Source organism: Balaenoptera musculus, chromosome 15 (genome assembly GCF_009873245.2).
Source record: "Balaenoptera musculus isolate JJ_BM4_2016_0621 chromosome 15, mBalMus1.pri.v3, whole genome shotgun sequence".
Classification (NCBI taxonomy): Eukaryota; Metazoa; Chordata; class Mammalia; order Artiodactyla; family Balaenopteridae; genus Balaenoptera; species Balaenoptera musculus.
The window spans coordinates 48153235-48168006 of NC_045799.1; the positions used below are offsets into that span (position 1 = coordinate 48153235).

Consider the following 14772-nt stretch of genomic DNA (forward strand, 5'->3'; position numbering starts at 1 on the left):
GAACTCTACTAGTGCTGGTGAGCCTTGATGAACAGAATGGGGAAACAGAAACAGCATCCTAATTCAACCCTCTGAGTGCTGTGACACAGGACAGAGCCCAGGAGAGGAAGGCCCAACCCTGCCAGGACAGCTGGGGACCAGGAGGTGGAGGAGGCTCGCTTGCTGCTTCCCGGCGTCTGCCCGGGAGGGCGGGGCTGTGCCAGGAGGACCGCATGACTGGGGGCTGCAGAGCAAGCGTGGTCAGCAGAGACAACTGTCAGTCACGCACAGCCCAGCGCTGGGGCCTCTCCGGCCAGCTCGGCGTCCAGGGCGCTGCCTACACAAGGAGACTCATCAGCAGTCCACATACAGGCCCGACTGAGACATCATCCCATTTTTTCATTTCACAGACGACTTAATATATATACAACTTTGAAATTTAAAACAAAACAATGAGTATGATAATCATAATGAAATCTAACAGAGTTAACTTATCCTTGCCTTTTATGTTTCTTTCAAAGGACCATCCTTTCTGCAAAAATGTACAGCTGAAACAAGCCAAGGATGAGACTGGACACAGAGCACAGACTCGGTCCTTGCTGATGCCAGCTCACAGGTCTTGGTCTTTATTCACTCCAACTGGGGAACAGGGCTTGAAAACCACAAACACTACTCCCCATGACACGCTCGACATCACAGCTCTTCTCTGTATACCTGATGTAAGGCTTTAGGATCCGAGAAGTGTAAGGGCTGACAATGCTCTGGTCCACAGCCATATCTTCTGACCCCACCAAACGGTACAAAAATTTTGTGGTCTGGTGCCGAAATCCTTTCCTGGATGGCAAGGCAGTCTATGAGAAAGACATGCTAGTTACATAAAAATAAAATTACTCAAAGGATTGGTTTAATTTCCACAGATAAGTAGTACTTACAACATTTTTATGTGTCAGAAAGTAAGTCCACAGGAATTAATTGGAAAGCTCAAGGTTCAATACAAACTTCATAGGTACCTTTACATAAAAATGGATATGAAAAACTAATTCCGGTTTAATAGTTTAAAAGCAAAATAACTTTAAAAATTTTTAAGTTTTGTAAAGATTCTAAAAGAGATTTAGACAGGTGAAACGCAGAATTGATCCCTGGATTTACAGCCTCTCCAGATTTCATGTTGTCTATAAAGGCACAGTCAAGCCACTCATCAAATGTTCACCAGTCCGAGCATCAGGGGGGAGGGGTAACACACACAGGCCTCCTGTCTCATGAGTGGTCTCTGTTATCACAGGGGCGTGGGGGTCAATCACTGCTGCATCTGCATGTGGATCTATTACAATATGTCTCTACCAAGTAAATCTGACAAAAGCAGGACTGATGCAGATTATCATCCCTAAAACACAGCATGAGCGTAGAGGCCCGACCAGAGGGTCAAGGGGGACGCAGTCCTGCTCCTCCAGAGGATGTCCCCACAGAAGGGCTGCAGATGTCTGCTCTCCAGACACTGCTGCTCCAGGGCCCTCGGTCATGTCGTAACAGAACATGACAAGTAGGGTTTTATAGCAAAGAGCTCAGATGGAAAGACTAAAAGGCACATTTATAAAGTGGTTTCCCAAGGGTTGGATGAAGTTTAGAAACCTGAGTTGTTTTTGTAGAAACAGCTTGCTCTTAGCATAGAAAATAACTTCGCTGGAAGAAGAGCAAGAATTCTTTCCTTAATAATTTGCTCTGATTACTTTCCCAAACCGGACACCAAAACTTTCAAAGGCCAACTCTGAAATTCTTCCAGGACTTTGCATTTTAAAGTGAAATTCAAAGTTGTGGTATACAGTTTCCAAATATGGCCCAATGCTTCCTCCTGTGCCTGAAGGTACAAGTGTCTCCCCACATGGAAAGGTGGAGTCAACATCCCCTCCCCTGGAATCTGGCGGGCCTGGGACAGGCTGGACCAGTCAGAACATGGCATAAGTAACATTCTGGGACTTCTGAGCACAGGCCATAAGGGAGCCGGCGGCTTCCACTTCCTCCCTCCTCGAGCCCAGCTGCCACGGTGCCCAGGCGCAACCACTGAAGGGCTGGCGGTCACACGGAGACAGGCTCTGGAGGACCCAGCTCCCAGCTGAGTGGAGCCACAGGGTGGCCCTTCCTTCAGCACATGAAGGAGAAGAACACCCAGCTGAGCCAGTCCACAGACTCAGAAGAGGAATTAAATAGTTACTGTTTTAAGCCACTAAGCTTTGGGCTGGTTTGTAACGCTGCAGAGATTACAGCGGCCCCTGAGCCCATGAAGCAGCATCAGGTTAAATGGGAAGGTGAGGTGTGTGAAAGCCCTGGATGCGCGCAGTCCCCACCCCTTCCCTCTCCCTTGCTTCCACACCAGTTTGAACACCCTCAGCTTCTGCCTGGAACACTACTCTAGAATCTACTCCTGGTGAAGGTGCTGTGAAAACTGTTGAAATGACAACAAAGGACTTAGAATATTGCAACTTAGTTGACAAAAGCAGCAGCTGCAGGGTTTAAGACGACTGACTCCAATTTTGAAAGAAGTTCTAACTGTGGGTAAAATGCTATCCAACAGCACTTCATGCTACAGAGAAATTGCTCATGAAAGGAAGGGTCAATCAATAACGCAGACTTCACTGTTGACTGATTTTAAGAAACTGCCACAGTCACCATGATCAGTCCACAGCCATCAACATCAAGGCAAGACCCTCCACCAGCAAAAAGATTACAACTCACTGAAGGCTCAGACGATGGTATTTTTTAGGAATAAAGTATCTTTTTAAAAAAATAATAAATTTATTTCTTTTATTTCTTTTTATTTTAGGCTGCACTGGGTCTTCGTTGCTGCATGAAGGCTTTTCTCTATTTGTGGCAAGCAGGGGTTACTCTTTGTTGCGGTGCGCAGGCTTCTCATTGCGGTGGCTTCTCTTCTTGCGGAGCATGGGCTCTAGGCACACAGGCTTCAGAAGTTGTGGCACACGGGCTTAGCCCTGCACCAGGGCTCGAACCCGTGTCCCCTGCATTGGCAGGCGGATTCTTGACCACTGCACCTCCAGGGGAGCCCCAGGAATACAGGATCTTTTAATTAAGGTATATATATTGGATTTTTAGAGATAATACTATTACACACTTGATAGACTACACTATACTGTAAACATAACTTTTACATGCATTGGGAAACCAAAATATTCACGTGACTCTCTCTGTTGCAATATTTGCTTTAATGCAGTGGTCTGGAACTGAACCCGAAATATCTCTGAGGTCTGCCTGTAAGCACTCAACAAACAATGTTAAGGATAGGTCTCTTCAAAAAACCAAATGAAAAGATAAAGAAGTAATGGCGTCAACATTCATATTAGGAGTCCAGAAGGGGAAGAAAAAAATAAAGGAGAAATGTATTTAAAGAGCATGATGAGGAATTTCCCAAAATAAAGAAGCATGAGTTTCCCTTCAGGTTCCAGTCCTGCATGTAAGGAGCTTGGAAGTCCTCACTCCACCATAACAAGGAAAAGGCTGAACAAGCTGAAAATCAACAACTCTTCTCCGACCCATCAGAGAAGTAAGGTCACAGGGCAAACCGTTGCCTCGCAGACTGGAGACAGACAAGTGGATACAGAGGTTCACAACCTACTGGAGTAAGAAGCCTCGGGAAGCAGTGCCGTGAGGGGAAAACCTTACCTGCCATCGATGAACTGCTGAAGGCTCAGCGAGGACAAGTCTGAGAGAACAGACACCAGGCAGGCCCCGCACTTGCGTGAGTTTTACCACTAGGAGGCTCTACCACGTGCTCACTGTGAGGATCAAAGAAAAATCCCCTCCTGCTGCCATGGGGAGCAGCTCATTCTGAACTGTCAGGGTATCTGTGCTCCTTAACAAGGCTGCCCTCAGGCGAAACTATTCTGCCAGAGCCTAACCTACCTGAGGGAAGGGAATACCCAGCCCCTGCCCCCTCTAGCCACCTTGTCCCACCTAACTGGGGAGGAAAACTGAGAAGCCCTTGTGGAGTCTCAGCCCAGGGGCACATGCTCACTTAGAGACCGAGGACCAATCCGAGGACACCTCCCCCCCACATCACTAACGGTCTATTCCCACAGTGCCTTGTACCCAGGACACCATCCTTGGCTGTCAACAAAAAATTACAAGGCAAGCTAAAAGGCAAAAACACAGTTTGAAGAGCCAGAAGCATCAGAACCAGACTCAGATATGGCAGAGATGTTGGAATTACTGAACTGGGAATAACTATGATTAGCATGTTAAGGGCTCTAATGGACAAAGTAGAGGACATGAAAGAACAGATGGGTAATTTAAGCAGAGATGGAATTTCTAAGAAAGAATAAAAAAGAAATGTTAAGATCAAAACCACTGTAGCAGAAATGAAGAACGGCTTTGATGGGCTCGTTGGTAGACCGGACGTGGCTGAGGAAAGACTTCCCGAGCTTGAGGACATGTCAACAGAAACTGCCAAAACTGAAAAGCAAAGGGAAGAAAGGCAGAACGGAACAGAATATCCAAAAACTGTGGTACAACTACAAAAGGTGTAATATATGCATAATGGGAACAGCAGAAGGAGGAAAAAGGAACAGAAGAAACACCTGAAGCAATAACAACTGAGAATTTCCCCAAGTTAATGAGACACCAAACCAAAACCACAGTCCCAAGGAGCTCAGAGAACAAGGAGGATAAACGCCAAGAAGCATGTTGGACACGTGTAACTGAAAGAGAAGAGGTGCCAAGCAAGATAAATGAGAGCAAAAAACACTTGAAACGCATGAACACAAGTCAAGATCAAAAACAAAGAGAAAACTCGGAAAGCTTCCAGGACATGGGACAATAAAAAGGGAGGCCACCTACAAAGAAACAAGAGTAAGCCTGACATTGTGGCTCCAGGAAAGACACTACAGCAAGACGATGATGGAGTAATAATGCTAAAAGTTAAAAGAAAAAACAAAATGACAATTTTATATCCAACTATGTTAGCATTTAAATGCAAGAGTGAAGTGAAGATCTTCTGAGGCATACTGGTTTAAAAATTAACCTCAAAAAGACCGTATTTTAAAGAACTATTAGAGGAAGTACTCTAGCAAGAAGTTAACCCAGAAGAAGCAATGGGAAGTGAGACTGAGTGAACACTTTAGTGAGATTTACTGGTACCTAAACAAGCAACACAAAAGAAAAAAAGGCAAAGGAGAGCATGCAAAGGTATTTTTTGGTTTGCAGGGTGAAGAGCACATGATAATATTAAAAAATTAACAGAGAAAAATCAATACATGTCTTAAGTTAGGACCTATAAAAAGAATAAAAATAGGACATACAATTTTCTTTACAGAAAAGATTCAACATCACATAGACTATTTTCTTTGACTGCAATATAATTTGATTAGAAATTAATTACTAAAAGATACTGTAAAAATTCTCATGTATCTAATAAAACTACGAGTTATTTACCACTAAATAACTCTTGGCTTAAAGAGGAAATGCTGAGAAAAATTACAAAACGCAAAGTACTGATTGATAAAAAATCACATCATTTCAAAGGTCATGAGTCATGGTTAAAATATCATAGAGACAGTTATAGCTATGAATATACTGATCAGAAGACAAGAAAGAGAATGGATTGAACAAATGCATTTACGGCTGCTCCCCTATGTAACTGCATTAAAGAGATACTAAAATTCCAGGTTAAAATGGGGGATTAAACACAAACATCCAATTTTATTTCCTCCCAAAACCCAACTACAAGAAACAGACTTAAAAAAAGAAAAGACAAGCAGGCAAGAACAAAAAGATCAGGAGAAGAAACCAAAGTAACTGGGAAGCAGATGGACACAAAGTAGCAGATTTAAAGCCAAAATCCCAAGCTGGCTTTCAGTGAAGTGAGAACCAGCCCAACCTGTACTGCAGAATCCTCCTAAATTAACCCAGGTGGCAGCACCAGGTTCCTCTGGAACTGGGAAAAACTAAGGAGCAGATAAAAGCTGTGGGCGGAGCAGGAAGGCCCCACACCTCCAACCCCGCCCCCACCGGCGGGGTGGCTGCCCTCCCCACAGGAGTCTGGGGGCCCAGCTCTGCAGAAGGCCTAACCAGGCTCTGGACGGGCAGCTCACGTGGCACTGAGGGGTGAGGACTGCACCAGCTGAAGGCTAAGTAAGACCCCCTCTCCCGGTGGCCACAAGGGTCCCGAGACTGAAGAGTCTTCTGCAGGGACTCTGACTGGCCTAAGGGTCTAAAGGAAGTGACACTGGGGGTCCTCGGCCTAGAATTCCCTGTTCAACCTAGCTTTCCCGAGGACTCTGAAAGCACTGCTCCACTGCCGGCTTCCTTCCAGTATTGCTGTTAAGCTGGCACTCAGCTTTACCCAGCGCTAGCTGGGGATTCTGGCTCTAAGTTCAAGGCCTTTCAGACACACAAGGTCTCAAAGTTTACTTCCCAGGCAGCTTTCCTCTGGAAGCCACTAGGATGTGCTTCACTAAAGAAGGGAGTAAACCTATGAAAAGGTAAAGATGGGGAGCAGGAAACAGGGGGTTCAATCCAGCAGAGGGGAAGATGGGGCTCCGGCAAGGGGAGATGCCAGGACCACGATGGCGGCCAGTACAGAGCGACAAGTGTGACTCAAGGGGCAGACATCCTGAGGCTACCGTCACTAAGCCTCTGCCCCACTGGACCGTCTTGTAAACCCGAGGACGCTTGTCCGTGCTCAGCTTGGTTCACAACGCATGTGAGGCTCCCCTGCTCCCTCTGCGGGCTCCCTGGGTCAGCGGAGGACACTTACCCCACAGATAACCGCCCTGACCTCTGACAAGCTGGAGGGAAGCACGGCAGCCCTGACGCAGGACAGGGACCCCCCCCCGCAACCAGATTTCCGCACATTCGCTGGTACACGCTGCAGCCCGCTGATGCTCACACTCCCAGGACTCCTTAACGACCTTGGCCACCGACTTCCCCAGGAAGGGGTCACGGCACGGCAGCTGAAGCCAGAACACGACTGGACGAGCTTCCTGGGGCTGCCGTATCAACACTGCACAAACAGGGGGCCTTAAACAACAGAAATGTATGTATTCCTTCTCTCATGGTTCTGGAGGCCAGAAGCCAGCCAGCAAGGTGCCAACAGGGCCGTGGTCTCCCAGAAGCTCTGGGTGGCAGTCTATTCCATGTCCTTCTCTTGGCTTCTGGTGTGGCTGGCAAGGCTTGCTGCCCCTTAGCTCTGCAGACACATCACTCTAAAAGCTGTAAAAGCTGCCTCAGTCATCACATGGCATGTCTCCTGTGTGTCTCTCCTCTTGTAAGGACAGAAGTCACACTGGGTTAAGGGCCCAACCTACTCCAGTGTGACCTCAGCTTAACTACTTATACCTGCAAAGGCCCTATCTCCACATGAGGTCACATTCACTGGCACCAGGGGTCAGGACTTCAATATACACTTTTGGGGACACAATTCAATCTACATCAGTGACCCAAAAAGCCCGTCAAGCTTATCTTCTCCTGGAAGCCTTCATCTAATAGCAGCAATTTCCTTACACAGCTCCATCTGTGCTTCCTACTTAGTTTTCAAAACAAACAAACAAACAAAAAAACAACTAAAAGTACACTGTTTAGGGATAAAGACGTTAAAAAGGCAGAGGAATGATTAACACTGAAAGTCAGGAAGTGGCTCCCTCTGGGGGGAGCAAGCAGTGCCCAGAAGGAGCTTTAAGGTGTTTTTAATGCCCTGTGTCTTAACCCAGGAGCTAGATTCATAGTTATTTATCTTATTAACCTCTAAATTATATCCATATGTTCTATGCATTCTTCTATGGGTACGATGCATTTCATACTTTTAAAAATTAAGTATAGGGATTAAAAAGACAAACCTATGAGAACAAAGAAGAGGTGAGCAGATGACAGCAACGAAAGCATATGAGTAAGAGGCAAGTGACTAAGACCAGCAGAGCCAAAACCTAAGGCAGCGGTGAGGACAGGCCAGAGCCGGTGCCTCAGGACAACGCAGCAACGGGGGCATCAGGTCCTGCTGAAGCTGAGGGTGAGCAGGGTGGCTATGGACTGAGCGTCTCTTTAGTTAAGAGGTTAAAGCTCCAATGACACCTCTGCCGTTCACATCCAGAAATGACCCCTCCCTCCAGGGGCAGGCTAGACTCTGGCGGCTCCAAAGAGATTCTGAGGCAGCCAAGGGTGGAAGCTCTGTCCTGAAAACGGAGATTCAGGTGAAGTTTAACAACTGCATGGTCAGCTCCTGGTCCTCCCTATGAGGCTTCTAGGATGTAGGCAGGCAGGTTACTACTTCCCAGGAAAGGAAAGCTGGGAAATAGGGAAATAAAGAAAATTAAGGGGATCCAGCTACAGCAAGGGTCTTTGGCAAACTACAGACCCCACAAGCCAAAACCAGCCTGCTTTTGTAAATACATGTTATTGGCATACAGCGACGCCCATTCATCATGTATCATGTACGCTGCTCTCACACTGCACAGCAGGGCTGGCCTGCAAAGCCACAGCTACTTACTATCTGACCCTTTATAGAAAAGGCTTGCAAATCTCTGGTCTAGAGGGCCCAATATCCAAACAACAGGGGTGTTCTAAAGAGACAAACCAGAGACAATAGAAGATAGGAAATTCCAGAACTCGAGAAGGAGCGTTTCAGGGACTTCCCTAGTGGTCCAGTGGCTAAGACTCTGTGCTCTCTATGCAGGGGGCCTGGGTTCAATCCCTGGTCAGGGAACTAGATCAAGCATACCATAACTAAAGATCCTGCATGTCACAAAGAAGATCCCACGTGCCACAACTAAGACCCAATGCAGTCAAATAAATAAATAAATATTAAAAAAAAAAAAAAAAAAAGGAGCATTTCAAATGGCAAGGCCCACAGAGCAAAGGCCCAGCCCCAGGAAAGAAAAGCCCCACATGTGGTATCATCACTGAGTAATATCAGAACGCTGGCAACAAAGACCAGATGCCACTAGTGTCCAAAGAAGCAGACAGGAAAATGTGCAAAGATCCAAACAGGCAATTCACAAACAACTAGGAAACAGAAAAAATGTTTAACTTCACCTGTCATCAAATAAATGTAAAAAAACAAGGCTTCATTTTACAGCCATCAGATCAGCAAAACCAGTTGAAGGATGGTTAGTAGCAAACTCCAGCAAAGATACAAGAGAGAAGTCGTCTTGCTCCTGCCGTGGGAAGGCGGATTCCAGCACTTCTGGGTGGAATCAACTGTTCCCGGGAGCGCTCACACACAGGCATCCTCCGGCCACGCTGACCCACACTGACCCCAGCTGCTCTTTCCACAGGGTGTCACCTAACTACACAGATGTTCACACGCCTTCACTCCTGCTCAGCTCAGTGTCCAGTACGCTGTATGTCCTCAACAAACCTGTCCATCAAAGCCACGACCCAAACCATGTACAGCCACCCTCAGGGACTAAGAGATACAAAGAAAACATCTAGGTTCCTTCTGGAATCCCCAAAAGGAAAACAAAAATCCAAACTCAGATGTATGAAAGGATGTTCATATTGGACAAATAAAAAAAAATACAGCCCAGCCATTTTTGTACCTCTCTCCCTTGCTGTTTTCTTCCACATCCCCACGTGCTCCTTGGAGCTGCAGCCCCAGGAGTTGGAGAGCGAGGCCAACACTTACCTGGTACCGGTCAAGGATTCTGAAGTCCTGACAGGTTGTCCTGTACATGGCTTGTCCAGCCGGAAGCCTGGAAACTCCTCCTTCTTTGGCCCCATAAATCCCGTCCACTAACAGAAGCGCGGCATTCACAACCTGATCCAGGTCAAAGAGCGGCAGCCCCCGGTCCCTCTTCGCCTGCCGGACAATCAGCTTCCGCTTCAGCCGCCGGGCCTCCGGGGTCATGGCCACGGCCCCGGGACAGGCTTCCAGCCGCTTGAGGAGCAGCTTCTCCTCGTAGATGCTCACGGGGGTGAACCTGGGCCCTTTGGGCTTCCGGTCCTTCTCCAGCACGGGCTTCCTCTTCTCTCGAGCCCTTGTTTGCAAGGACGTGTTGGAGTCTGTGTCCTCGCTGTCGATGTCCATCCTGTCGGGCTTCTCCTCCTCACTCTCCACCTCCTGCTTGATCTGCTCAGGCGCTCTGACCTTCTTCCTGCCTCCAACCCCTGGCCCCGAGGCGGCCAAGCCGGCAGGGGGCGGGATGTACTCCATCCCGGGGTCAATGACGCCGTCACCTTCCATCTCATCGTCATCTGCGCAGAGCAGAAAGCAGGAGGGGAATGCAGACCCGCCGCCCACAGGGACAGCACACACACTGCCATCAGGGCCACACACAACCCAAGAGACCCGAGGACGGGCCGTCTTACCGTGAAACAAGGCTTGTGGCGGCATCACGTCTGGAATCAGATCAGCTTCTGAGAGCAGGCTGGGCGTGGCTGAGTGAGAGGCAGGGGTCCCAGGGGCAGAGAAATCCAGAGACGGGGAAGGAGATGGGCTTGTCAGCGGGGTGCGGTCAGAGGAGCTCAGGGACGAGAAGTCGATCACTTCTCCTTTTTCCAGAATCACATCCGGCCTGCGTCCTCGGCTGATGAACTTCACAGGCGTCGAGGAGGTGCTGCGGTCAAGAAAGCCAGCCGCCTCTTTCTGGGCTCTCCGGATGTCCTTCGCTTCCTGAGTGCGAGACCTTTTCTCTTTCAATTCCATGGCAGATTCCACAGGATTCCGACTCACCCGCTTTCTAAGTCCCTCGACAGTAATGATGGGATCTAAAGTTGGTTTCGAGGCTGCTGGAAAAGAATAAATATCTAAATTTTTTAATAGCTATTCAACGTTAGCTTCTTTTTCTAACTTATTGTGAATCTACTTCCATGTTTGAAAGAGAAAAACGTTCAATGAATGCCCTAAACTAAGATTTAGATTTCTCTTAACCAGGAAAAAGGAATTATAATGCAAATGTAAACACTTCTGCACCGTCTTTCACCTACTGGAATTGGTAAACGTTAAAAGTCTGATAATGCTCAGAGAGCGTAGGGGGAAAAATGGATAGTTCATGCCTTTTTGATAGGGCATAAACTTTATTACAACTTTTTAGAGGGTAATTTGGCAATATGATTAAAATTTTGAATAAATATGCCCTTTGATACAGCAACCTATTTCCAGGAATTTATCACAAAAAATTGGCAAATATGTGTAATTATAGTATTGTTTAAATACCAAAAAAGGATAGAAATAACCAAAATGTCCATCAACAGGGTAAAGGTTTAATAAATTATCACATAGCCATTCAATGGAATGCAATGAAATAAAAGAAAATAGGGTAGATCTACATGTACTGTTATGGGAAGATGTCCAATGTATACTGGTAAGTGGGGAAAAAAATGGAGAACAAGTAATATAGTATGAATCAGTTTATGGGGTTTTTTTCAGTAAAAAAATGCTTCAATATGCAGAGGGGACTTCTGAAAGCTTCACAAGAGACAGCAGTGGCTCCGCTGGAGTGAAGCTGCAGGCAGGGTGGGCATGTGGGGAACTTTCAGACTTTACACCTTCAATACTATGAGATTTGTTTCCAATTATATTTTTAAAAATTCAAAAGGTCGGGCTTCCCTGGTGGCGCAGTGGCTGAGAGTCTGCCTGCCAATGCAGGGGACACGGGTTCGAGCCCTGGTCTAGGAAGATCCCACATGCCGCGGAGCAACTGGGCCCGTGAGCCACAACTACTGAGCCTGCGCGTCTGGAGCCTGTGCTCCGCAACAAGAGAGGCTGCGATAGTGAGAGGCCCGCGCACCGCGATGAAGAGTGGCCCCCGCTTGCCACAACTAGAGAAAGCCCTCCAACAGAAACGAAGACCCAACACAGCCATAAATAAATAAATAAATTTAAAAAAAATTCAAAAGGTCATTAAAAATCAGATCAATGTGTGATAGTACGGAGCTACTGTTAATTTTTTATAAGTGTGAAAATGGCATTATGGTTAGGCTACAAAAAAGAGTCCTTATGGATAAGAGATAAATCATGAAATATTTAGGAAGGAAGTGCTGATGCCTGGAAGTTGCTACTAAATAATCCGAGGGTGGGGATGTGTGGAGGGTTGGGAGAAAGGACCCAGGGGCCAAGATAAGATGAGATTGGGACGTCCCAGGTGGTCCAGTGGTTAAGAATCCGCCTTCCAATGCAGGGGACGAGGGTTTGATCCCTGGTCGGGGAACTAAGATCCCACATGCCAAGGGGGGAACTAAGACCTGCAACTAAGACCCAACACAGCCAAATAAATAAATAAATATTTAAAACAAACAAACAAAAAAAACCCAAGATTGCCAGTGTTAACTGCTGAAGTGAAGACAAAGGTACCAGGGGATTCACTGTATTACTTCACATTTGTATATTTAAAATTTTCCATACTAAAAAGATTAAAACCATAAATAGATTGAAAATAGAGAACCTTTCAGATACTAAAGGAAATTTATTAAACTGGTAACTTGATTAGGCAGTTATAAAACATTTTTTGTATAATATTTATTTACGGCATAAAAAACTGTGTTAGAATAAAACTATGGGGCAGAGCAGCTCCGGGGAGGCAAGGGCTCCGTGCCTGGTAAAAGCGGATTGTCTACACTGGCACCTCTCAGCTCACGACAGTACCTTTCACTTTCAGAGTGGAGATGGACAGCTTCTCTCCCTCGGGTTTCAGGGTAGGGGGCCTGTTGTGGACGAGCTTCCACCATCCTGGTTCTCCAAATTCCTGAGCTCCCGAGCGGAAGTACATGGGGCTCCCCACGCTAAGGCAGCCCGCCACTGTGCTCCACCAGGTGGAGGTCTTTTTCCTGGAGAGTCCAAGAATTTAAAAATTATTGGCTTTTCAACTCTATCCTTACATAGACAGTGCAGTCTCTGCCTCCAAGTCTGTGATAGGCTATGCAACTTCCCCTCTTTGAAGGAACAGAGCACATCGGGTAAGGGAGAGGCTCGGGGTTCTGCGTGGCTTCAAATGCCAGCTCCACCACCTTCTAGCTGCCTCAGTTTCTTCATCTTTAAAATTAGGATAATAGAACGTGCAAGACTGCTGTGGGGATTAAATGAAGTTAATTCAAACAAAGCTCATAAAACACTTCTTATCCCTGATTATGGAGTTCTACAGGCTAATTTTATTTAACTTGAGCTGCTTTTATGTATGAGTTAAACACAACTCTCAGGAAAGAAAGCAGGAGAGTCATTAGCCCTGGTAAACAGTTCATTTTACCCAAGGAGAAGGATGCATCCCTCAGTCTGCTACTTGCCTTCACATAGTAGAGTAGGAATAAAACTATATGGTATGTCCCACAGAGCTGAACTGTGGGGGAATTACCAACTCTGACCAAACCCCCCCAAAATACAGCAAGCATTTCAAAATAACTACACAACAGTGTATACAACAAAAATTTTAAATGATATGTAAAATGTCAACTATTCAGGTTCCTGCTAAAAATGCTTTTTTAAGGAAACTGTTCTATTTCCACCTTGAAAACATAAATCAATGACCAGAAATCCTAAGGAACAGTTTTTCATAGGAAAGTCAGTCTAACAGATGACAAATACTGCTAGGGAGGCAAGAGAAAAAAGTATCCTTAGGAACAGAGATGTACTAGAAAAACACAGACAAACCAAAAGAACCCCACAAAAAACAAAAAAACTTTATAAAGGCATGAGCACATATCTGAGACAGGAGAATGACCCCCAGCATTCTGGGTCAGAGCAGAACAAGGTCTCACCTTGTTCTGACCTTTCCAGGCCCCCCTCCTGTTGCCCAGAGGTCGGACCAGGGCAAACCCATCCCACTTGCTTTCTTACACTGCCCAACGCTGTCCCACAGGCCCTGTGGGATCTGTTCACTTTTCTTCCCATTATCCTATTTGGCTTTGAATCCCTCTGGTGAATTTTCCATTTCAGTTATTGTACTTTTCAGCTCCAGAACTTCTTTATCTCTTTATTGATATTTCCGTTTTGTCCATACATTGCTTCCCTGACGTTCTCCACTTCTTTCTTTAGTTCTCTGGGCATCTCTAAGACAGCGCTTTAACGTCTTTGTCCAGTAAGTCCACCGTTAGGTCTTTTTCAGGGACAATTTCTGTTAGTTTATTTTTTTCCTTTGAATGGGCCATACTTTCCTTGTTCTTTGTATTCCTTGTGTTTTGCTGGGCAGTGGACATTTGAATCTAATAATGTGTTAACTCTGGACACCAGACTCTCCTCCTTCCCCGGGGTTTACTGGTTTTTGACAGCTGCAGGCTGTCTCTGTGCCAAAGATCAGCCGGAGCAGAAACTCAAGGTCCTCTCAGCTCATGCCTAAGCCTGTGCCTCCCACCCTGGACATGCAGGGTGGCTAATTCCCCTGTATATGTGGTTGCTTTTGAATGTCTTAGTCTTCAATGTCTGGCTCCAAAAAGGGGACAAAGAGGAAAGTGAAAGCGGGGAGGAAGGTGCCAGCCCTCTGAGTCCCTTTAAAGTCACCTCAGCCAGAGGGGGAGGGGCTTGCAACAATGGAGGAGGTGCAACAACAAAGGCCGCCCACCCCTCTGTCAGCACCTCTGTGATCAGAAGCAGCAGTCAGTGATCAGCACAGATATGATATGTGGAGGACAGCGTCCTTTGTGTCCACCCCGGATCCCATACTATGTGCAAGCTGCTCCAGGAATATGTGCATGGCTGTCTGCCACGGTTAAAACTGACCAACACTGATTGTAATTTATGGTGCAAGGCTTCCACTGGAAGTTGCAAGCCTTCAGCTGACTCCAGAGTTCCAATACAGTTACACTGGAGTCTGCCAATGCAACTGCTACCTAGGTGGGCAGACAGATTTCTGGTGCTTCCTACTC

At 46.5% G+C, this 14772-nt stretch overlaps 1 protein-coding gene across 5 annotated transcripts in view; it reads right to left on the bottom strand.

Moving 5' to 3' along the window:
* The window catches only part of KAT14 (lysine acetyltransferase 14), a 39574-nt gene that overhangs the window by 5093 nt on the left and 19709 nt on the right, over positions 1–14772 (bottom strand). For 2 of the 5 annotated variants that reach the window (XM_036825298.1, XM_036825302.1), the window contains exons 4-8: positions 12563–12744; positions 10288–10707; positions 9605–10173; positions 694–830; positions 481–527 (exon numbers count right to left, since the gene is read on the bottom strand). In XM_036825298.1, the coding sequence (XP_036681193.1) occupies positions 481–527; positions 694–830; positions 9605–10173; positions 10288–10707; positions 12563–12744 (1355 nt within the window). The remainder of the gene's footprint in view (positions 1–480; positions 528–693; positions 831–9604; positions 10174–10287; positions 10708–12562; positions 12745–14772) is intronic. The other 3 variants (XM_036825299.1, XM_036825301.1, XM_036825300.1) reach the window with 3 other exon arrangements.